The sequence below is a fragment of the Dasypus novemcinctus genome, chromosome 1 (genome assembly GCF_030445035.2).
Source record: "Dasypus novemcinctus isolate mDasNov1 chromosome 1, mDasNov1.1.hap2, whole genome shotgun sequence".
Lineage (NCBI taxonomy): Eukaryota > Metazoa > Chordata > Mammalia > Cingulata > Dasypodidae > Dasypus > Dasypus novemcinctus.
Genome location: NC_080673.1, coordinates 166,237,778 through 166,263,625, shown reverse-complemented (window position 1 = coordinate 166,263,625; position 25,848 = coordinate 166,237,778). Strand labels below are relative to the sequence as shown.

At 35.4% G+C, this 25,848-nt stretch overlaps 1 protein-coding gene across 10 annotated transcripts in view; it reads left to right on the top strand.

Annotated features, from left to right (window-relative positions):
* The window catches only part of N4BP2 (NEDD4 binding protein 2), a 118,067-nt gene that overhangs the window by 78,686 nt on the left and 13,533 nt on the right, over positions 1-25,848 (top strand). For 7 of the 10 annotated variants that reach the window (XR_011649442.1, XR_011649441.1, XR_009186313.2 and 4 more), the window contains 5 exons: positions 8,614-8,802; positions 9,774-9,942; positions 17,753-17,876; positions 19,145-23,781; positions 25,392-25,619. Coding sequence is in view for 1 of the 10 variants with exons in the window: in XM_071216888.1 (XP_071072989.1) it covers positions 8,614-8,802; positions 9,774-9,942; positions 17,753-17,876; positions 19,145-19,190 (528 nt within the window). In the remaining 9 variants the exon portion in view is untranslated. Of the gene's footprint in view, positions 1-8,613; positions 8,803-9,773; positions 9,943-17,752; positions 17,877-19,144; positions 23,782-25,391; positions 25,620-25,848 lie in introns of those variants that run through there. The other 3 variants (XR_011649438.1, XR_011649439.1, XM_071216888.1) reach the window with 3 other exon arrangements.

Genomic DNA, 25,848 nt, shown 5'->3' with positions numbered 1-25,848 from the left:
TGGGGTAGTGATGTCCACTCTACCTCTATATTGAGAGGGGGATTAGATTCCACAGGGATGATGGATGCAATTCTGCTTGGAGTTGTAGGCGCTTTTGGTTCCCTGGTGTGGTGGTTGACTATCTTCACCCCCTGTTAGCTGACCTGGGTAAGTCCAATGAACCAGAGAGTAGGAGTTGCAACTCTAATGAGGCTCAGGGTCCAGCTGACACATGGACACTCCAGAAATTCAAGTCTCCTGAGTATATACCAACCCTAGCACCCACCACAGGTTCAGTAAAAGTGACAGAAGAGGCATGTGTAGAAAGGTCACATCTGAGTTCAACTCTATCACACCCAGGAATTCCAAAGTAGGGCCCACTGACAAGGCACTGAACCCAGAGCCATCTGCCATGACCCGAGAACCTGTGTGTCTCTGTAGCCCTCAGGAGGACCAGTACCTGGGGTTGTAATGACTTTGGCTGTCTCTGGGGTCCTGCTGAGGCATGCATAAGCCTGATGACCTCTTAACTCTTTTTTGACGACTCTTAGCCATGTAAACTCATGTGTCTTTGCCATTTTCCCCTTTTATTCAAAATCAAAAAGCATTTTTTAACACATGATCTTACATGTAGGCTGAGATATTCTGCTGGTCTGAGTTGACCCTTTTATTCAAGGTCTCTTTCTAGTTAAATCACCAGTTAGTGATTGGTAGTAATCCCTCAGCATCAGGGAGGCTCTAAAAATTTAGAAAATTGTACAGTTGAAAATATAAACCATAATGTAAACCAAATGGAGCCATGTTTGATAGCTGTGTTTCATTATATGTACATCAGCTGCAGCAAATATAACATTAACATGTGAAAAGATCATTGTTGGGGATGGGGGAAAAGGGTTTGATGTTGGATATATGGGATTCCCCTATATTGTATATGTGAATTACTGTGATCTAAAAATTTTTTGAAGACAAAATTAAAAATTAGAAAAAAAGAGAAAGGATGTAGACACTGAGGAAGAAATGAAAGAAATTGCCTTGCCACTGTACCTACAGGACAACGCCTATTAAAATGATGAAAGGCAAAATGTCAGAAACAAAGCTTTATAATATTTTTCACTTTTTAATACCCAATTTATTTTTACTTTATTTTAGTTTTTCTAAATTAGTATGTATTCCATTTCTAATCTTTAAACCCATATATTTCATTTTCCTATTAATTGAATTTGGCAATATATTAGGCTTTATTTTTTGAAGACGTTTTGGACCACAGAAAGGTTCAGCTATGGCAGGGGAGGAACACTGGTGTGGGGTGTTATTGATGGGGGACATGTGGTTGGGAGGGGGTACATAAAAATGTTCGGATATATGTTGCATATTTTCATAGTAGTTGTAGTTACAAACAACAACTGAGGGTGTGCTGAGTTCCTTCCCAGGGAAGCTCTGTCACATTCCCCAGCGTAACAGCAGCAGTCCCCCAAGTGCAACAGCAAAGACCAAAGAAGAAGGATGGTCCAATGATGAGCCCTTGATACATTATTTATAGTTCAATTCATATTAGACAAGAATATAGCTAATAGCAGTTAGAGCAGGCATCATACCCAAACCCTCAAGATTAAGGAATGAACAAACAAGGGGGGAGTGTAACCACGAACCAGAGTAGAATTATTGTTGTTATAGGTATTATTTATGTTAATGGAAGAACTTATAACACTGATATAAAATAGTGGTTGCAAGGGATTCTGAAGACAGGTTAGTAGGTAGAACACAGGGTATATTTAGGCCAGTGAAATTGTTCTGTATGATACTGCAATGATGGACACATGGCATTATACATTTGTAAAACCTAGAAAACTGTACAGCACAAAGTGTAAACCATAATATAAGCTATAGACTTCGGTTAGTAGCATTGCTTCAATATTGGTTCATCGGTTGTATCAAATGTGCCACATGTTATAGGGGAATTTGCTATACTTTGGTGTAATTTTTCTGTAATCTTTCTCTACAAATAAAGTTTATTATTACCAAAAAAATCTGCAGTTTCACTGGTACATAGCTCTAAGATGAAACTAAAGAGAAAACAAATTGATTGTAAAGTTAATTTAAAAAATAGTTAATAACGGTATACATGGTACATGGATTTGGTAAAAATTGTGAAGGTATTATGTTTGTAACAAGGAAATACTACCATAAATTCTACTTTTATACTTTTCGTCTATTATAAACTATATTAGTGTTCCCTGAAACCCAGAGTGCAGCTGGTAAGATGGCTGAGGGATCAGTTGTAATAGAATATTCAGTAGAACTTTAATTGTTGTCTCAGGGTTTAGGCTAAGGCTTTAAAAGTGAGAACAGCCTGAGTTGGGCTTACATGTTTTAGAAGAGGTTTTAAAAAATCTACATAAGCAGATTTTACTAAACTGGTTGGTTCCATGCTCTCCAACCCAGCACCTGTTTCTAGCTTACCTTCAAGAGACACCTGGAGATTTGGGGGAGAGATTGGGGAGTGAAGGTTTCTTTGAAGAAAGCTTTCAGAGTTACCATGTGTTCCCTCCTCTGGACCGAGTGAGGAGGACTTACAGAGAGAGCCAGGTGTATGGAACTTTATATGGAATTGAATAGGCTGACTTCCCTGAGCAAGTTGAAAAGCAAGAGTGTAGTTGGACCTGCTAGTGACAGTGGAACAAGAGAGAAGGCTTGAGGTGCATTTGAACTGCACTTCTAAAATTTGGTGTGGTGAATATCAGTTTTTCCTGTGGGCTAAGGGTGCTACAGGAGAGAGCTTCACTAAGGAGCACGTCAAAGGACACTATCCGGGAAGCGGACTTGGCCCAGTGGTTAGGGCGTCTGTCTACCACATGGGAGGTCCGCGGTTCAAACCCCCGGCCTCCTTGACCCCTGTGTAGCTGGCCCACGCACAGTGCTGATGCGCACAAGGAGTGCCGTGCCACGCAGGGGTGTCCCTGCGTAGGGAAGCCCCACGCGCAAGGAGTGCGCCCCCCCCCCCCCCATAAAGAGAGCTGCCCAGCGGGAAGGAAAGTGCAGCCTGCCTAAGAATGGCGCCGCCCACATGGAGAGCTGACGCAACAACAACAAAAAAACAGAGATTCTCTGCCCGCTGACAACAAAAGTGGACAAAGAAGAAGACGCAGCAAATAGACACAGAGACCAGACAACCGGGGCAGGGGGGAGGGAAGGGGAGAGAAATAAATAAATAAATAAATAAATCAAAAAAAAAAAAAAAAAAAAAAGGTCTCTATCCAAGATGACTGCCCAGTGAGAAAACATCTGCTATAAAGAGGGCACCAGGACCAGACTGTGGTAGCACCATCAGTTAAGGCCTTTTCTCCCCTTTGTCTGCCTTCTTCCTCACTACCTGGTGGGGTCAGGAGTAACAGAGGACATGGGGGAAGCATGAAAAGAGAAATCGAAGACACTCCCCTCCCTCTCACCTCCCATTGCAAGTTTCTGAATCTGAGCCTCCACTCTGGGAGGAAGGTATAAATTAGAAGAGAGTTTAAAGTTTTCATATTAACGTAGAGGGGACTTTTAAATCCCTGAGACTGTTCTCTTGTCTGAAAGTGACTGGTAAAAGTGTGAGTTCTTCCAGGGCTGGAAAAAAGGAGAACCAGCAGGGAGATTTGAAGATTGGGAGTGGGAATCCATGCTTGCACCCTAATTGTTTTCCCTTGTTCAGTAAACATTTAATACTATGTTAAGGGATCAAGCAATGCAAGAGAGAGCAGTAGGTCCTTTTGGAATTGTGGGTACTATCTTTGTTACCTACTTAAGTCATTAATATCTGAAGAAAAACCTGCTTTGGTTAATATTTCATTTACCTTTTGGCCAGCAGTAAGCTATATTTTCAAATAACAGTTTTATTGAGATGTAATTCACACACCATCAATTCATTGAACTGTGCACTTCAGTGGTTTTACCATATTCACAGAGTTGTGCATCTTTCACCCAGTCAATTTTAGAACATTTTTGCTACCCCCAAAAGAAATCCCTATAGCAGTCAACCCTTATTCCTCTCATCCTCCTGTCCTTGGCAAGCATTAATCTATTTTCTGTCTATAGATTTGTCTATTCTGGACATTTCATGTAAGTGGAATCATACAATATCTAGGCTTTTATGACTAGCTTCCTTCATATGGTATGTTTTCAAGATACAGCCAGCCATGGTGTAGCATGTATTAATACAACATTTCTTTTTATTGTTGAATAATATCCACCTTAAGAATATACCACCTTTTATTTATCCCTTCATTAGTTGATGGTCATTGGGTTGTTTCTACCTTTGGCTATTATGAATAATGCTGTTATGACCATTCACATACAAGTTTTTGTGTGGACATATGTTTTCACTTCTCTTGGGTATATTCCTAGAAGTGAAATTGCTGGGTCATATGCTAACTTTATGTATAACCTTTTAAGGAACTGCCAGATTGTTTTCTAAAGTAACTGCACTGTTTTACATTCCTACCAGCAGGGTTTGAGGGCTCCAGTTTCTCTATATTCTCACCAGCAATTGCTCTTGTCTGACTTTTTGATTCTAGCCATCCTAGTGAGTGTGGGATCTCATTGTGGTTTTGATTTGCATTTCCCTGATGACCAATGATGTTGAACATTGTTTCATGTACTTATTTTGTATATCTTATTTGAAGAAATGTCTTTTCATATTCTTTGTCCATTTTTTTCATTGAGTTGTCTTTTTGTTGAGTTGTAAGAGTTTTTTATTTATTCTAGATAGAAGTCCCTTATCAGATATATGGTTAAAAAAATGTTCTCCTGTGCTCTTTGTTATTGTATTAATCAGCTAAAGGGGTGCTGATGCAAAATACCAGAATTCTGCTGGCTTTTATAATGGGTATTTATTTGAGGTAGGCGCTTACAGATACCAGAAAACATGTTACTTCCCTCACCAAAGTCTATTTTTACATGTTGGAGTGAGATGGCTGCTGATGTTTGTCAGGGTTCAGGCTTCCTGGGTTCCTCTCTTCCCAGGTCTTGCTTCTCTCCAGGCTCAGGTCCTCTGGTTTCTCCACAAGGTCAGCTGTAGACTATGAGGCTTTCTAGGCTTTGCCTCTCTCCACAAGGTCAGCTGTAGACTATCAGGCGAATGGCTCTGTCTCTCTCCCCAGGGTTTCTGCTGTGTCTAAGGAGCTGTCTCTATTCCTGTGTGTTCTTCTGGCTCAGATCCTCTCGTTTCTCTTTCTTCTGTGTACTTATTTCCTGGAGCTCCAGTATCAACCTCCAAATCAAAACTCCAACATCAAAATCTCCAGCATCAAAAAGCTCCAACTGTGTCCTTTGCCATGCCTTTTGTGTCCCCATGCACTAAGGGGTGGGAATTCAACGCCCTACTGTCATGGCCCAATTAAAGCCCTTATCATAATTTAGTCATGCCCAGGTACAGACCAGTTTACAAACATAATCCAGTATCTATTTTTGAAATTCATATCAAACTGCTACAGTGATCTTTTTACTTTCTTAATGATGGTGTCCTTTGAAGCACAAAAGTTTTAATTTTGATAATGTCAATTTCTTTTGTTGCTTTATATATTTTTAAAAAAATATTTATTTTATTTATTTATTCTTCCCCACCCCCTTGTTGTTTTTCATTTGCTGAGTCTGTTCATCTTCCTTATTTCTTTAGGAGGCACTGAGAGCCAAACACGGGACCTCTGATGTGAGAAGGAGGTGTCTAATCACTTGAGCCACCTCCACTCCCTGCTTTGTTGTGTCTCTCATTCTGTTTTTCCTCCCCATGTCTCTTGTTGCATCGTCTTGTGTCAGCTTCCTGTGTCAGCTCACCGTCTTCTTTAGGAGGCACCGGGAACATCTGCTCCCTGCTTTGTTGTGTCTCCCTTATGTTCTTTTCTTCTTGTGCCCCTTGTTGTCTCAGCTTGCTGCACCTGCCCATTGCGCCAGCTTGCTGTCTTTAGGGGGCAACAGTATCCAAACCATTGACCTCCCATTTGGTAAGCGGAAATCTAGTTACCTGAGCCACATTTGCTTCCCTGTTGCTTTATACTTTTGATGTCACATGTAAGAAACTATTGCTTAATTCAAAATTGTGAAGAATTATCCCTGTCTTAGTTTCCAGGCTGAGGTGCTATGGTAAATGCTATAAAATAGGTTGACCTAAACAACAGGAATTACTGGCTTGTGGGTTTCAGAGGCCGGAAGTCTAAATCAAGGTGTTGGCTATAAGGCTTGCTTTCCTTTCAGGGTCAGTGCTCTAGATGGCAGGCAATCCTTGGGTTCCTTGGCTTTCAGGTCACATGCCGATGTCTTTTTCCTTCTCTTCTGGGATCTTGCTGACTTCCAGCTTTTGGGGCTTCCATGGCTTTCTCTTTTTAAGGCCTCCAGTAATAGGATTAAAACCTATCCTTATTCAGTTGGCCACATCTTAACTAAAAATAACGTCTTCAAAAGGTCCTACTGGGGACTGGTATAGCTCTGTAGTTGAGCACTTGCTTCACACGTATGAATTCCTAGGTTCAATCCCTGGCATCTCCTAAACAAAACAAAACAAAAAGTCCTATTTACAGTGTGTTCTTACCCACAGAAATGGGTTTAAGATTAAGAACATGTTTTTTTCTGAGGTATATAATTCAGTCTACCATAACTCTTATGTCTTCTTATAATAGTTTCATAATTTTAGTTCTTATATTTAGATTTTTGATCCATTTTGAATTGTTTTGTTTATGGTATAAGGTAGGAGTTCAGTTGTTTTCTTTTGCTTGTGGATATCCAGTTGTCCTACCATTGTTTGTTAATTGTCTTGGCACCCTTGTTGAAAATCAATTGACCATAATGGAATAGACTCTCAATTCTATTCCATTGATCTGTATGTCTGTTTTTATGCCAGTCCCACACTTTCTTGATTACTGCAGCTTTTGTAGTAAGTTTTGAAAATCATAGAAAGCATTTGTGTTATCACCCAAAGTCACTGATTTTTTTTCAGGGCAGCATGCCATATGCTCATATTTAAAACTTAATGTGAAACAAGCAGTGATGAAGCATCATTCAGAATGACATAAGGAAGTAGATACTATGGATAGTCTTTTATGTGGGAGATCATTGTATTCTTCTATGAAATAAGTTGGGTATTTGTTGCAAAAATAAATAGAGTAACTGCATGGTCTTTGGCATTGAGTTAAGATTATGGTGAGGTATTTAATCCTTTCATTTTCTTTTTCCTTCTTAAATTCTTTCAAGTCCCAAGAGAGTTCTGGTGACTAAGTAACCAACTGCTAATTTATATTAGACCAGTTTTTCCCAGTCTTTCTTTGCTTCTGAACTCCATTTATAGGCAGGGAATTTGAAAAAATTATTTTATCAATTCATGATATATATGTCACATATATATGTAATTTTATGCAACATCATTTAATATACATTAAACTATTATGTAATTTAAAATCAGTGTTTTATTAAAGATTGTATTATAGCATAGATTATGATTTACAATATTTTTAATCTAAGGAAAATTTTCAGCTCTTTACAATTTAATAAATAATCTACCCTATTTATTAGTACAAATTAATTATATTAGAAAAGCATGCTTTATTTTAAAAATTGAAAATGACTCATTTTTTTTTTTGGTTTTGGGATTGAATGTGCTTTTAAAAGTAGATTAAATTACTTGGTATGGCCCCTGATGTTTGGGATTCCTTTTGCATTTAAGAAAACCAACTTAAATCATAATAACTAATTTTCCCCCTTAGACAAACTAAGAGAGATATCAGATTGCTGTTTCCAAGCAGTTATCTGCAAATAACACTTCGGAGAAAGGGGTTAATGGAAAGCCCAATTTGATATAGAAATTACTATATTTTCACTATTTTTTTGATATGCTGGAAAAAGTTGGATGACCTGTTTAAAAATTTTGCTCAGAAAAATGCAATTTTCATATTTGGTAAAGAATATTGAGGCACATTTGTATAAGAGTTATATGTTCATTATCTTTTAAATTAGATTTACTTTTGCCTCTTTAAGGGTCTATTTTAAATAATTAAATGATGGCTTTAAAAAAAGTTCATTGAAATTGTGTAATAGTCAATACCACCACAGTGGCTGGTGGTAGTCAGTTATTTGAAAACCACCCCATGAACACACTTAAGATTTTTACTGACTACTAGGCATGGTCACTTTACCTGTCCTTCTGTTTAAAAGACAAAATTACTTATTTTATTGAATGTTTTTAAATATGTATATAATTGATGTATGCATTGCTATTAATACTTTCAATGACCTGAATCCTTTGAATGGATTTGCAAAGTAAACACTGGAAAATTTAGCATCAGATAAATGAATTTCATTCTTTGAATATCTTACATTCTCTCTTTTGCCTCGATAGTTTTAATGTAATTATGCTTGAATAGTTTTAGAGAACTCAACATCTCCTAAGATAAGTGTGGTTAAAGAAGGGGTATGCTTAATGGCATTAAATAGTTAATGATATTCTCTAAGTGCCTGACTTACTAGGTAGACAAGGGGGAGAATATTTATTTTTTTGAGAAGAAAGATGAAATACAGGAGTGCTAAGTTTTCATATACCTTTTGTGAAGGAAAGGCCTGTGTTTTCTTTTTATTTTGTTTGTATTTTACTTATTACTTAACATCTTATAGGCAAAGAAATCGAAAGAGAATGAAGAAATACTAAGTGATCTGTCTTTCCAAGATATTGAGTACCCAGCATATGATGACTACAGGGCAGAGGCTTTCCTGCACCAGCAGAGGAGGACGGAATGCTACAGCAAGGCAAAAGAAGCTTATCGAATGGGGAAAAAACATGTTGCCACCTTTTATGCTCAGCAGGTAACATGGAAAAAACTGTTACTGTTTTCTTTGTCACTTGTGACATCTGAATAATCTTGAAGCAAATACCCATATTGTGACTAGATTAAGTTACCTAGGAAATGGATAGATTATATAAGAGACATAGATGAGGTATTGTAATATGTAAGAAAAGTATGATTTAAGAATTTCATCTCCTTTGAAATGCTCCGTTTCTTTGGATGCCTTTACATATTCAGCTTAGATGAATTATAGTTTATTCTTATAGCCCATATTTTCTGTTAGGTTAGATTCTATCATTCAATACTACTTCTAAACAGATACAAGTTTTCTGGAACAAAAATAGCAGAACCTTAATATTGGCTGTTTCAGGGGCCTCACACTCTACCATGTTTTCAGTTTTTAGTAATGCAATACTTTTATAGTCAGAAAAAGAAATGGCATTAGTATAACTCTTTAAGGAAATAAAATTTCCACCCAGGTTCACCTGGCATTGTATTACAAGAAATCTGCTTGATGTACTTTTTATTTTTATGGTTCTATATGGCTTACTAGATTGCGGAGAGAAGTGTGTCAAACTATATAACCCTGATAGACCTAACAGCAATCCTTTGTGGGGAGGAGGGTGGTGGTTTGAAGGGCAAACTACAAAATGCTAAAAGGGAATACCAAGATTAGATCTGGGATTATCAAAGGATACACAAATAATAAACCAATTTCTTATTGAGAAGGGTGGTGTTAGTTGAATTTCCCTCTTTTATGATTTTTTGGTTTAAAAAGTATTTCAGAAACAATGAGTCAGTACTTTGACATATATTATTAATTCATTGAAATTCATCTCAATTTTGATGTTTTCATGTATATTGCCCCACTGCATTATTTAAAACTTTAAAATTAGTGGTCCTTTTATTTGTTGGTACTATTCATTTCTTCATTGCCTACTAAGTAGAAAATATTAGAAGTATTCACTGGTGTTATGTTTATAATTAAAGGGCAGTCTCCATGATAAGAAGATGAAAGAAGCCAATCACCTTGCTGCTGTGGAGATCTTTGAGAAAGTCAATGCCTCCCTGCTGCCACAGAACGTGTTAGACCTTCATGGACTGCATGTGGATGAAGCTATACAACATTTGATTACTGTTTTACAACAGAAAACTGAAGGTAGGACTGTGATAATGACAATTTTTCAGTTGCTTGTGGTGATGTTTCTTGAAAGTTCAGAAAGAGTCTAAATGTTGAGTTTGCGGATATCTATGCCACATTTGTAGATGTTTGTATTAGTCTCATTCTTCAAGATCACCTTCTTGGGAAAGAATGCTTATTGGTAAGACCATTAACATTTTCTTCTTTTTTATTTCCCTGTTTCAGTTATTTGTATTCTATTGTTATATATAATAAAAGGAGACTCCTTTGTGACTTTTAAATGGATCTTTCAGGAATATTATATATCTTTAATTTTTAAAATTAGTGGATATTTATTAAATACCAGGTTTTTGATGGATGTATAATAAATACAGAAGAAAAAAGGTGATAGGATTTTTTAATATATATTTTTTTATTAGAGAAATTGTGAACTTAAATAGTCATGCACAATATGCAGAATTCCCATACGACACCCTCCACCAACACATTATGTTATTGTGGTACATTTTTACATATTTTTACATATTTTGAACCTTATCAGATTATTACCACTAACTATGGTCTATAGTGTACATTTGGTATTTTTTTTCCATAGCTCCTATTATTAACACAGTACCTTCTTTGACAATAATACAAGATTTACAGAATTACCAGAAAGCCAGGATTTCTGAGAATTTGCAGTATGGGGATGCCCCCTTTTACCATGTCTGTTTATATATTATCTTTGCAGGTCAGGAGGAAAGGGTACTGCCTGCCTCTTACCTGAGTTCTACCTCTGCCAAGGACTTAGTTTAAGGATTTTTTTTTTCATGCTTCCATTCAATATCATGTCCTTTATTTATTTATTTTACCCTCTCACCCCCCCTCCCCCCCCCCCCCCCGTTGTCTGCTCTCTGTGTCTATTCGCTGTGTGTTCCTGGAATCTGTGTTTCTTTTTGTTGCATCATCTTGCCACATCAGCTCTCTGTGTGTGCGGCGCCACTCCTGGGCCAGCACACTTTTTTTGCACGGGGCGGCTCTCCTTGCAGGGTGCACTCCTTGTGCGTGGGACTCCCCTACGTGGGGGACACCCCTGTGTGGCACAGCACTCCTTGTGCGCATCAGCACTGTGCTCATCACACGGATCAGGAGTCCTTGGGTTTGAACTCTGGAACTCCCATATGGTAGGCAGGCGCCCTATCAGTTGAGCCAAATCCGTTTCCCAATATCATGTCCTTGATGTACTAGCAGTATCTTTTTGGTCTAGCACTTTGCTTTCTTTTTATTATCAGGTGATAGCACTTATTAGAAAAACACTCTGTTTTACTTACCTCAGGCTCTGATAGAAGCCATCCTTTATCCACTACTAGAATGATTTTTGAATTCTCATCTTGGTTTTGGTTTTCTCCTAATCTGCCATTTTATTGTGGAGATGCTAGTGCCCCATGCTTTAAGAACATCTTGTAACCTCACAGCCCTGCCCGGCTGGTGGGAGGTGAATTGTTACTAGTTGATTTGTATACATTTTAGAAACTTTAATACTATGCTTTATATAGGTTTATCAATTTCACACATATTGCTTGTAATTGAGTAGTTGATTCAGTATGTTTGATATAAAAGGTTGAAAATTCATCAGTTTATCATGAAGTATTGCAACCATGGTGAAAGGATTACAGAGTAATAAATACTCATGTATACTTGAATCAGAGGAACAAGGGATAACATTTTACAATATATGCTTCATATATTTTTTTTTACTCTTCCCTTTCTATTCCTCCCCAGGCCTCTCTCTTTCCTACTTCCCTTTGTAGTAGAAATCACTATCCTGCAGTTTGGTCTATAGCAGTTCTGTCCACCACCCCCTTTTTAAAATACCTTACTATGTGCGAATGCATCTGTATTAAAGCTATAGTATTCCTTTTGTGGACTTTTTAAAAAAGGACGTATGTGGTGTTATCATTTTATCATTCAGCCACTTTTAAATTTTTACTCAGCACAGTTTTCAAGATTGACTCATCTTCATGGAGCTAGTTTTTTTATTGTAACTGCTGTATGGTGTTCCCTGATTGCATCATAATATATCCATATCTTTTTTTTTTTAAGGCAAGGGAGTAGAGTTTATTAAGAAATAAGAAAATTACATGGTTGGGCCCCAGGTTAGGGCTTTTTAAAGTCTGTTTGCTGTTCTGATTGATTGTCCCACCTGTCATTTCTCAGGGGGCCAATGGTGAGGCCTTTTGAGGCTATCCAAGGCTTCCCCTCTCATTCCAGATGAGATTCTCATGGTGTCTTTCTAGCAGCCTTCTTCTTGGGAGACTTCTGGGTGGGGTCTCATGGCCATGTGGTCTGTCGGCCATGTTGCCTGTTGGCCATGTTGTCTGCTGGGCCAGCCCCTATTCTTCTATTGAAGGATATTTAGTTACAGTGAGCCTTCTATATAGTGGTATGTGTACTCTTATCCCTGTCTTTTTCTAACTTTTTATATTGGAAACTTTAAAACATACAGAAAAGTTTGAAAGAACTGTGCAATGAACACCCATATGTCCTTCCCTGGACTGATCAATTGTTAATATTTTGTCACATTTGCTTAATCTCTGTGAAGTTGTTTATTGCTCACACTTTTTAAAATTAGTTGTAGACATTATGATACTTTACCTCCACAAACCTCAGCACATATCTCTTAAGAACAAGAATGAATTTCTCTTTATAATCCCAGTGCCATTATCACTTTTGAGACATTTAACATTGATATAAATACTGTCTACTGTACAGGCTGTTCAAATTTCTGTATTTGTACAGGTATCGTCCTGTATAGTTGTGCCTAATTTTTTTTTCCAATTCAGAATCCATCCATGTATCTGTGTTCCAGGTATCATGTGTTGCCCCATGTCTTTAGTATAAACTTGATGCCTAGTTTTTATGTTCCACACCATTGACCATTTTCAAGACTCCAAGCCAGATGTTGGGTAGACTATAACAAATTTGTATTTGTTTATTTCCTGGTCATTAAATTAAAAATATTTTGTAAGAACAGTATATAGGTGTTGTCAGGTTGTCCTTGGTGACCACATCAGGGACACATAAAGTAGATTTTCCTCATTTTTAGTGATGCCAAGTTTGATTGCTTACCTAAGGTAGAGCTCCCTTAGATTTCTTCATGTAAATGTACCTTTTTTCCCCTTGGTAGTTAATTAGTAATCTTTTGTGATTAGTGCTTTGTGACTGTGTGAATAATTCCTCTCCTACAGCATTTCACTAAATGGTTTTAGTGTCCATTGCTGGTGCTTGGCTGAATCACTTGTTACACTGGTGATTATATACCAGAATAATGGTTTTTTTTTTGGTTTTGTTTTGTTTAAATCCCTCGTTTGTCTGCTTGTTATCTCCTTGTCTTCTTTTAGGAGGCACTGGGAACTGAACCCAGGACCTACCATGGCAAGGGAGGTCCCTGCTCTGCTGGTTGCATCGTCTGCTTGTGGTGGTGGTTACAGTGTCTGCTGGTTGTGGCATCTGCTGGTTGCGGTGTCTGCTTTTTGTGGCATTTTGTGGTGTCTTGCTGGTAACAGCATCTGCTTGTTGTGGTGTCTGCTCATCTTCTTTAGTAGGCACCAGGAACTAAACCTAGATCTTTCGTGTGGAAGGCGGGTGCCCAATTGCTGGAGCCACATTCGTTCCCTCTAATATAATGTTTTATAATTTGTCTTCCTTCTACATTTATTAACTGACATTCTTCAGTAAAGTTGAGATTTCCATCCCTCCCAGTTTTTTTGAATGGAATTTTGGAAATTTTGGAGAAAATCTAGAAAACAATAATGATAAAGATGAGAAAATAGAGATTTTTAAGGGCAGGTTAAATGCATTATTATTTAATCTGGAGGAAAGAATAAAAGCTCTTCAGGTATATGGAAGTATCATAAGAAAATATACTGTCTAGAGAGGAAGACTTAATCCTTTATTCAATAAATATTTTATTGCTTTCTATAATTTAGGCACCAAGGATAAAGCAATGAAAAAAACATATAATTTTTGTCTTTGACTTTGCTGTCTATGAGGTGATAACAACAAACAAATAATTACACAAAAATTAACATTGTGATAAGAAAGTACAAGTTGCCATGTTATATTTAGGATAGATTACAAAATGCTGACAGTGTTTATCAGTTGCAACAAATGAACCACAGTAATGAAAGCTGTTTTAATGTGGGGAAGTGTGGGAGGGGGAGGAAGTGGGGCATATGGGAATATCCTATATTTTTTAGGTAACATTTATATAAACTAAAACTTCCTTTAAAAAAATTTTAAAAAATCCCAACGTAATCTATTCTTGCCCTCCCCAGTTTCATCTTTTTTTTACTTCTCCTCATCTGTTCTTTTAGCTACACTGACATTCTTGACTCCCATACAAAGTTAGGCTCCCCATAATCATCCTCTCATTGTACACCCACACATCAGAATGTTTATAAAAAGCTTATGTGTAATTGAATTTTTTTTTTTTTTGAGGTACAGGGGACCGGGGATTGAACCCAGGACCTCGCATGTGGGAAGCTGGTGCTCAACTGTGGAGCTACATCGGCTTGATTTTTTCATTTGTTTGGCTTCTTCTTTTTTTTTTTTTTTCCAGGAGGCACTGGGAATTGAATCCAGACCTCCTATGTGGGAGGTGGGAGCTCAACTGCTTGAGCCATATCCACTCCCTGTAAATGACTGTTAAATGTCTGCTTTTCTGGAGTAGAATTGAAGGGCAGGGACTGAATCTTAATCATCATCATATATAGTGTCTTTCATCCAACACTCAAAAAAACTTTTGAATTAATGACTGACCAAAGGGTAGCTACTACTTTCATTTTATAGACAAGGAAACTGATTTAAAATGTTCGGTAAAATGGAAAATAATAAGTGCTGGCTAGCATGTGGAAATATTGGAACCCTCATACATCACAGATGGGAATGTAAAATGGTGTAGCCACTGTGGAAAACCATATAGCATGTTTTCCAGCTGTTAAATTTGGAGTTACCGTATGACCCAGCAGTTCTACTCCTAGTATATACCAAGAAGTATTGAGAATATACATTCAATCAAAAACTTGGGCATGAATGTTCATAGCAGCATTATTCATAATAATCAAGAAGAGGAAGCAATGCAAATGTCCATCAGTTTATGAATGGATAAACAAAACATGATATAGTCCTACAGTAGAATATTATTCAGCCATAAAAAGAAATGAACTACTGATACATACTAAAACATGGATGAACCTTGAAAACATTACAAATGAAAGAAGCCAGCCATAAAACTGCATATTGTATGATTCCCTTTATGTGAAGTGTTCACAATAGGCAATTCTGTAGAGATGGAGAGTACTAGTGGTAGCCAGGGGCTGGGGGAGGGGAGGTGTGGGAGAATGAGGAGTGACTGCTAATAGCTACAGGGTTTCTGTTTGGAGCTATGGAAATTCTCTGGAATTAGATAGTGGTGATGTATGCACAACATTCTGAATATACTAAAAACCACAGAATACCACCAGTGAAATATTTTTGCCCTCAAACAAGAAACAGATCAAATGTTTAGTTCTGACTACTATTTTATGTTTTATGCAGGGGACAGAGTAACACATTAAATGATACCATGGAGATACCATCAGCAAAATCCAGACCAAAAAACTGTAGCACGAATGAGCCACTTTTCTCTACAAACACATTGTAAAGAGAAACACAGGAGAAAGAACCTTTAGATTAAAAGATACTTAAATATATCAACAAAATGCAAAGCAATGGAGTTGTATCCCTACTCAAACAAATAAACCCCCCCCCCTTTTTTTTTTAAGAAAATTGAGAGTTGTTTTTAGCCAATTTTGGAAATAGATATTAAGGAACTATTGTTTATTCTGTAAGATATGCTCATGTTATTGTAGTTATGTTTTTTTTTTTAAAGTCCTTATCATTTTGAGATGCATACTAAAATATTTACAGATGATATAAGAAATTCGGGATGTGCTTTAAAATGGGCTAAACAGGTTTTTTTAAAAAGGTGATTAACAAGAACAGCTAGGGAAACCGACTTGGCCCAGTGGTTAGGGCATCCGTCTACCACATGGGAGGTCCGCGATTCAAACCCCGGGCCTCCTTGCCCGTGTGGAGCTGGCCCATGCGCAGTGCTGATGCGCGCAAGGAGTGCCGCGCCACGCAGGGGTGTCCCCCGTGTAGGGGAGCCCCACGCGCAAGGAGTGCACCCATAAGGAGAGCCGCCCAGCGCGAAAGAAAGTGCAGCCTGCCCAGGAATGGCGCCGCCCACACTTCCCGTGCCGCTGACAACAACAGAAGCGGACAAAGAAACAAGACGCAGCAAATAGACAAAGAGAACAGACAACTGGGGGAGGAGGGGAATTAAATAAATAAATAAATAAATAAATAAATCTTTAAAAAAAAAAAAAAACAAGAACAGCTAGAAATTTTGGAAATTAAGATATAAATTATTTCATGCAAAAACATCTTTTGAACACTTTTTTTATTTTTTTTTGAACACTTAATTATCTGAGGCTTATGAATCAACTGGAGAACATTTTTAGAACAAGTAGACTACTGAAAGGTGAGGTAGTATGAATGACTGCTCTAACTGCTAAGAGGAGCAGTAGTGAAGGAGTGATGAGAATCAAGCATGGTTAGTTAAGAAAATTTAAATTTTCTTTAAAAAAGTCGACTTTTATTTGTAACATAAATCTTTATTTGTAAATAAAGAGCAATGCATATATTATAAATGTATAGCACAAAAACTTTTTACAAAGGGAACAGGCAGAGTTGAGTTCTGAACAACATATTTGTTGAGTAATGGATGTGGATTAGAACAGAAATGGAGATCTTAAATATAAGGAATTAGAAATATAAAAACACTTTAGCCTTTTAAAATGAGAGGATAAATATTGCCTCAGAGATATGAGACTTGAAAAAGCATCTGTTTGTTGTTCACCTGCAGTCTTAGGGCAACTTAATGAGCAAAATATGGAATATTTGTATGTCTGTATTTTATGCCAAAAATCAAATTTGGGCTATTTATAACAAGGAATGACTATTCATTAACTTAGCTCTTGTTTTATTAACAGTTTTTGTTACTCTGTTACAGTTGTTAATGACTTTCTTTATTCATATACTCGATTTTCACAAGTCTATACCCAAAGCAGGAACTGCAGCCTTCAAGAAGCTCAAGTTATTTGATATTTTATGAATCATCTTTCTTAGAAGAGTTTCTTACATTAGCAATATAACAATCTTTAATAGTAGGACTGTAATCAGTGCTTTTATTAGTGGTTTTGCTGATAGCTATTCATGAAGGGAGTCTTCTATAAAATAGTTGCTATTTTTATCCCAGTTTACTGATGAGGAAACATGTAGAAAAGCTAAGTTATCCATGGTCATAGTCATTTAGTGGCAGAGCTGCTATTCAGATGTACACTTGCTTCACAATAGGGTTGTTGTGAAGATTCTTAGTTAATAAATAGAAATCACTTAAAGCAGTGCATTACTCAGTATGTACAATAATTGTTAAGTATCATTAATATTATTACTGTCATTATCATTATCTCAGCGGGAACTTTTGGTTGTGCACAGAAATCTGCCTCCTCACAGGAAGAAGGCCCACTTGTCTTTAGTTGAAAGGATTGCTATGAGGCTTCCACACTTACAATGTAAATAAAACCTACATTTTAAAATATCAGTTTTAGGGTTTTTTAAGGTAATACATCTCTAAAAAACCATGAGAACAATTTCACATATGTTTGAGTATTTAAGCCTGTTTTTTTTTTTTTTTTGAGAATATAAGATAAATGATAAATGATAACAATTCTTATTGTAACAGAATTTAAGCAGAGCAGTGGTAAACCCTATCTCTCTGTGATTACCGGGAGAGGAAACCACAGCCAGGGAGGCCTTGCTCGCATCAAACCAGCTGTCATTAAATACCTCACAAGCCATAGCTTCAGGTGAGTATAGATATGTGAGTAATGGTATTTGCTCACATATAGCTAGATAAACACAGTTCGTTTGCTCAGAATGGTTTGTTGAAAAAGTTAACTGATTTTAACTGCCTGAGATCAACTACAAGTTCATGCTTAAGTTATAATACAACTTTCCTTGCTGGATCTGTGTTGTCTGGTAATCTAGAGATAAAAGAAAAATGTGTTTGTTGTTGAAGTAATCATTTGATAATACTATACCAATAATAAGTTTAAAATTCTAAAAGAAGTAAATATATTTACATTTCTTTGATAGTGTGTTATCCTTTGAGAGCTCTGGTTTTTAAAGAGAACTAGGTTATACCTATAACAGTTTAAGATTTGCTAAGATTTGCTGTTTAATTCTTTGAGAGAAAATATGTGTTTGTGGATTTTATATGGAATTAGGGAGGCTTATGCTAAAATATGGTTATAATTTGGGTGTGTTTACTTTGAAATGCTCAGTTAATTTGAATTTTTACATTCTTCTCAAGTTAAATGCCACCAGTGATCTTACCTGACAGACATATTTCCTTTTTCATTAAGTAATCATTATTCAATAACAGAAAATAAGAAAAGCTCAAGAATAAGGATCTGCTAATAGATATCCTTGAACATATGTATGTTGCCACTCCCCAGTTTCAATTAGAGTAATATGTTTTGTTTATGCCATGTAATAAAATCTTATTTGGCTACTTTATAGAAAAATTGTAACATTAATTCTAAGCATGAAAGTGGGGGCCATTTCAGAGTTATTTTTATAAAAGGAGTAGTTAGTCCAAAACATTAAAATAGATTATTAATGATGTATTTTAGACACCAGTGTTCCTTTGAATTTCACACCGAGGGAGTTGGATGTGTTGTATCGGCAGGTGGACCCCACTTACCTGCTATATCAGAAATTTTTCTCTTCGTACTGACTTAATGCCCAGAAACAATGAAATGTGACATCATTTTATACTTACTAGAGCATGCGCTTCTTCATGAAGGTCAAATTCAGGCCAGGAAGATTGTGAAAAATCTAAATTGTAATAACAACTGAGTTAGGAATAACCTGTAGCCTTAGGAATTGTATTTATTTTGATAACATAGTAAAAGAAACATAAGCATAAATATTGTTCCTGAATATTGACTTAATAAAGGAGAGTACTTTGGTAGTAATGGTTATATTGCACATAGGCATTTGGAATTGATATATATTCCTTAGCCAGTTTAACATTTTAATCTTTAAAATAACTTTTTTCTCATTTCTGCAGGTTCTCCGAAATTAAGCCAGGGTGCTTGAAAGTCATGTTAAAGTAAAAAAACGTCCTTGACTTAGAAGTGTGAAGGTTTGTAGGTTAAAATTAGTTTATTTGCAGTAATTCAGTCTATTCTACTGTAAATAAGTATTTTATTAGAAAAAATATTCAGTTATAAAACAGAAAAAAATTAATTTTCAGAATTCAAGAGAAGTTTAATTTTTTACTGAATCAAATGCCAAATATGTTGTCTGTTAAAAATGTTAGAGAATTTTTATTGACTACAAAATGTCTCAGAAAATTATCAGCTAATTTTAAAGTGCTGATTCTTTCTCAGTGAGAATATGTTATCTTTGTATTAATTGTTATTTGACATTTAGTAAAAAGTCCTCAAGGATTCTATGAGAGATATTTAAAAGTGCTTTGAGACATTGTTTGTGACCTTCAAAGGCTTGTATTTAAAAAAAGAAAAGAATTAGTGGTTGTAGTAAAGAAAGAAAGGAAATGGAACAAAAATACTTGAATACTTTTTATGTTAAAACAAAACACATTAAATTACTTCATTTTGCCATATCCTTCAGGAAGGAACATATCCTGTTATACTTTCTTCTGCTTTGTATACGATCTTGATTTTTTATGTTTTTTCCTTTGTGTGTGCTTTTTCTGGGAAGAACGTTGGTTCTGATATTATGATGGAGCTTTAAACCTTCTGTATTAGTCAGCAAAGGGGTGCTAATGCAAAATATCAGAAACCGATTGGTTTTTATAAAAAGAGTATTTATCTGAGTGGAAGCTTACAGTTACTAGGCCATAAAGCATGAGTTACCTCCCTCACCAAAGTCTGTTGCCATGTGTTAGAGCAAGGTGACTGCCAACATCTGCCAAGAGTTCAGGCTTCCTGGGTTCCTCTCTTCCCGGGACTTATTTCTCTCCAGGCTCAGCCACTCTGTTCCTCTGTATGCTTACTTTCTGGGCTCCAGCTCAAAACTCCAACTGACTCTTCTGCCATGTTATTTTCTCTGTGAGTCCCTGCCCTCACTGTTGTGGCCCAATCAAAGCCCTAATCATAATTTATTCACCCCAGGAAAAGACCAGTTTACAAACATAATTCAATATTTCTTTTTGGAATTCATCAATAATATCAAAATGCTAAACCGTCCATAGGCACAAAAGTTTTCAGAAAAGGAGAAATGGTTAGATATCTGCCAAGTGTTGTTGCTTTTGAGAACTGCTTCTAGAACTGTCTGTATAAGTGATATTTAAGACAGTACTAAATAACTTTATTTCATATTTGAGGCACATAATTTCTAAACTTCATTTGGTCAAAATCCTATTGAAACAAATGCGGGAAATACTTGATATAATCATAAAAGGAATCCTTGCAATTTAAAAGTTTTTTTACCTTTTTATTTTTTTAAAAAGCCAACTTCCTGAAAGGAAACTTTCATTGACTTCTGTAGATAATAATAGTAAATCCTATTAGTATGTAAATTATAATTCCCTTTATACAGGTTTAATGTATTAAGAAATAATTTTCCAGTATGAAAGAATGGCTTAAATATATTGGACTTCAAAGATGGGAGAATATTTGCAACATATGTAATTTTAGCAAACAATTGTGTTGCCTTTTTTAAGTTTAAAAAATTTGGGTTAGGAATTTTATGATTAAGCTGTTGATGAAAGAATCCTTAAATACATAATGGTTTCCCAGAAGAGCAAGCATTTTAATGAAAATAAAACCAAAAATCATGTGTTTTTATATATCATGAATGCATGCTTTTAAAAGAAGAGTCTTATTGGTGAATTTTATTTCCACAAAAATTAGAATATATGCTTATTATTTAGAAATGGTTAAGTGAGTGGTATCAAATTATTATTCACATTTTTATATTTGTAATAATTTGTTTAAAAAAAGCTGACAAAATGAAACAGTTGAGCATAGCTTTTTTGTAATGCCTAAAAAGTTGTATACATTAAAAATAAAGCAATTCCTTTCAATAGCTTATTATAAAACAATAATTGTTAGTTAATTAAAACAAAGTTTCCTCTGTATAAATTAATATGATTTAAGAAGTGTGAATGATGGTACTGAAAACTGATTATTGGAGTGTATACAGCTGCATACTCATTTTCTGTGTTTTTATATTTCCTCACCCAGATTTTTAAAAAACTTACTTTTTGAGTACTTCAGCTAGACTTATTTCAATAGTAGTAGTATTATGATAATGAGGGAGCAGTCAAAAAGAACCAGAGGTGAGGTACCTGTGGGAAGAGAATCAGTGAAAGAAGCCATGTTTTATACTGTATCAACTTTAATTTTATGCCTTTTTTTGGTATATATAGGGGTATTTCTTCTTAATCATTATTCGTAAATATGTAGGTAAATTTTGAATATCATATATGTTTTTATGAAAGTATTTAATCTTAAACTGCCTCCTATCCCCACTACCTAGCATAGTTTAAGCAAGCCTCCTTTCTTCCTTTGTCCATTTCTAAATCCCATATGCCAAAGGTAAAGATAGTTTGGGGATAATCAAAGTTCTCATGCATTGTTATATTTATGCCAACATTTGCCTCATTAGAATGACTCTCTTTTTATAAATTTAAATAATGTTTAAAAATATTTCATAAGTACAGCACTTTTCTACTTTGGATGGTTTGGTAATAATTATATTCTTTCCATAGTCTCTTACCAATATCTACCAGGAAGTAAAAGGACTAATATAAAAACCACAGGGTTTGGAGCTGGGTCGGACAGTATTTTCAATCCATCCATTACCTTACTCCAACGTGAAAAATAGAAGCATGTTTTCTTAAATTTATTGGCAGTTCTTACAACCTTTACATTATTTTTCAAATTGAAATTTCTTTAATTTATTAGTATTTCTATACTATTTGCAATTCTATGGCCTTTAATATAGGAAATGTTATAGAGTAGAGACCTGACTCACCTTAAAGAATTTTGTGTATTATAACACATGCTGAGAAAAAAAGCTAAACACTTCTTTTGGATAGTTTCTACTCCTCTATTTTGGTCTTTTTCCTTTTGAATTCATGCGTCTTGTATGCTTAGAAAAAAGAATACAAGATTGGTTATCTCTGAGCTGGAAACTGGAAACTTTTGAAACTCAGGAAATTGCTCTGACAATGTTTAATTGCTCTAGATTTAAGAAAATGAGAAAAATGTATTAAAAAGACACAAAGATAATGTGTGCTCTTTCTTCCAAGTGCTTTTTCTATGTGCTTTTCCATTGTGCAATGAGGTGAGGTTTGATAATTTTTTAGTGTAGTAAATATTGTCTATTTTTATTTACGTGGTAGAGAAAACAGATTTAAATGTTTGTGTGGCAAAAAGGTGTCATTTAAAGATTAAGTTTATGTAGAATGTATGTTAATGGTGCTTATTTTTTAAATGTAATTCAAGTTTACAGTATTAATTAATGCCTCTTTACAGAATTTAATAGGGAAACAAGGCTAGAAAATATCTGCATTTTGAAGAGCTTTTTATGACTTCATGTTATATGATGACAGATTTTATTATTATTCTCCATAAAATTGAGCAATCTGTTCTTATGGTCCACATGATGAACCTATTATTAATAAATAATTTAATTAACCATGAGACTTGTTAAAGTACAATATTGCAGCTATCTGTTGGAGAATATAACATTTTCAGTCAGTATATCGAAAACAAAATGTTTCATTTGTACTCTATAAAGAAAATGTAATTTTGCTGTTAATTGTACTTTTTTATTGAAAATTTTTTATAACTTTGCTTTTAAAATTTCTTATAAAAGGATTTTGCAGATCATATGCATAGTTTAATAAAACACTTTAGCCACAATCCTGTGTGAGGAAATCCTTCATTTGATATGGTAAGGTTAGTGGTTTAAATTTTCAAAATATTTTATATGTAACTTTATATAAGTTAAGGGTAAAGAGTCATAAAAATTTCATTTCTGTACCACAATTTTTCTTCTAGTTTAAATTGTTATACTGTAGCAAATAAGGGTCTACTTTTGAACCAGATAAATGGATTAGCATGGTTTCTTTTTCACACTCTTGTATCTTTTGACTGACATCAGAAATTAAGAATTATATCTCTTTGGGGCTCAAGTAGTACTTGAATTAACATTAAGGGCCTTTGTGCCCTATTCCTTTTTTTGTGTTTTTTTTTTTAGAATTTACCCCCAATTTTCTTTTTTTTTTTTTTAAAAAAAAACTTTAGATTACATTAATGTTATATAAAAAATAAAGGGGATTCCCATATTCCCCACCCACCTCCCTCCCACACTTCTCACATTAACAACATCCTTCATTAGTGTACATTTGTAACAATTGATGAACACATACTGAAGCATTGCCACTAACAGTGGATTATACTTTACATTATAGTTTATACTCTGTCCTGCACAATTTTGTATGTTATGACAAAATATATAGTAGCCAGTATCCGTCATTGCAGTGTCATGCAGGACAATTCCAATGTCCTGAAAATAACCCCATATTATACATATTTTTTGCTTTCCCTCCCCTCAGAGCCTCTGATGACCACTAGCAAGGCCTTAAAAATAATTATTCAACAAATATTTATTGAGAACTTGTTACTGGGGATACAACATGAGTGAGACAGTCATGGCTTCTCTCCACAGGTATCCTAGAATTATTCTTGTAAACTATTACTTGAATAGTAGCTTAAAGCTTATAGAACACTTTCATATATGTTATATTTTAATTCTCATGACTATCTCATTATATAGACAATGCTATCCCAATTTAATGAATGATAAGGCTCAACTCTCGTTTCCTGGAATCCTTGTATAGAGCAACTGCATCTGTCATAAAAATAAGAATGATTATTTATATCTTATTATCCCTTCCTGAGAGAGAGCTATAGCTCCAAAACGATATAGATCTCTGAAAATCTGCCGTTTTTAGATGCCTTGGAAAGACTCCCCTCCCCCCGCCGCCAAGAAAAAGATAATAGTTTATTTCTCTCTTAATATAAAAATTGAGAGAGAAGACTTTAGGACTGATGTGATTGTTGTTTGCCATGAAGTTTTTGGGGATCTAGAGTCCTTTCAGCTAACCACTCTTCTGTACACAGGGAATAGCCCTCATTTTCCTGGACCAGGATGGGTGGCTAGAGCTCTAGCCATCACATCTACATTCTATTGGAGGAAGGACAGGGAAGAAGGACCAAAGGGCAGGCGTCAGTGGTCTTTTAAAAGAAGATTCCTGAGAGCTGCTATAGGACACTTCTACTTGCATCCTATTGCCCAGAATTTAGTTATGTGGTCACATCTAGTTTCAAGGGAGGCTGGGAAGTTTTGTCTTTATTTTGGACAGCCGTATGTTCAGCTAAAATGTTGGCTGGAAAGAGAATGGTTATTAGAGAAATGAACAGCAGTCTCTGGCACATCACCTTTGATCACTGTATGCAAATAATGTGAAAATTAGTTCTTGATACATTCTTTCAGCAGATCTTTGTACTAAGAATAATATTAATAAAAAGGAAACCATAGTATCTATGTGTTTTTAATTAAATATTGAAATGGTAGTAGCAACTAACATGGCTGATGAAATTGACTCAGTTGATAATTGCTAATAGGACCACTTTTAATTTGACAATTTAGTTGTCACAACTAAATTAGGTATGCAAATTATTTCTTGTGATACTGCTTAGTTAATATATTTGCACATTGTCTTTTGTGTTCTGAAGTATTAAACATTTTTAATAAGCATGTCTATGTCTAAAGGTTCTTACTTGGTGTAGCAATTTAAAGCTAAGTAAACCATAGTAGGAAGATGTAATTATGTATATGGTTTAAGTATTAGAAACTGCATGTAAAGAAAGAACTGTGGAAGCAGTCGGGGAGGGGGAAATAAGGACTCTCTTTGGAGGTGGTGAATTTGAACTTTGCTCACCTGCTTGAAATCCTTTAATGACTGTAAGAAAAAACTGAATGCTTCAAATTAATGGCTTTTGCACATAAATAACTATGCATTCTTCGTACCTTTCATAGGTTATGGAGTACTCCTCACTGTAATCTTGACTTAAATTTGTTAGAAGTTTACTTAATTTTGATAGCTAATAAAATATTAGCATTTTAGTATTAATGAAATTTCAAAATATAAACATATTCAGGTCTATCTCTGGTCAGATAGGAGATAGGTGAAGAAATGGGTGTTGGAGTTACCACTTACTTACAAGATAGCACAACATAGTAAATACTGAATATGCTTTCCTTCCTCTCTCCAGGCATTATCTCTGTGGTAGAACTGAAACAGACTGGCCCATATTCAGAGGGAGTGAATTTTGCATGGATTTAAAGGCATCAGATCAAAATATGACTCCTTTAAACAGGAAGCCATGAAAACATATATATATTTAAACCTTTGTTTGATTTCAATATTGTTTTTCAATATGTAGCTTGTATTTTGTTTTACCAGTGACTGGCATCTGTTAATAATGAGATTCCAGATTGTTGTCCTGACTTGTGAAATTTTTAGAAATCTGGGGTCTCCTCTAAGGGAAAATTAATAGCATCTATATAACAATTGGATTTGGGATAAGTCTTGCCTACAGTAAACTGGATAGGAGAGGAACATAGGTTGGAAATTTATTCAGGAAAGATAGCTCTGTACTGTCCTAGTCTTATTTAGGAAAGAAACTAAGTGACAGACTAGCTCAATCTATTCATGGAAGGAAGTACATT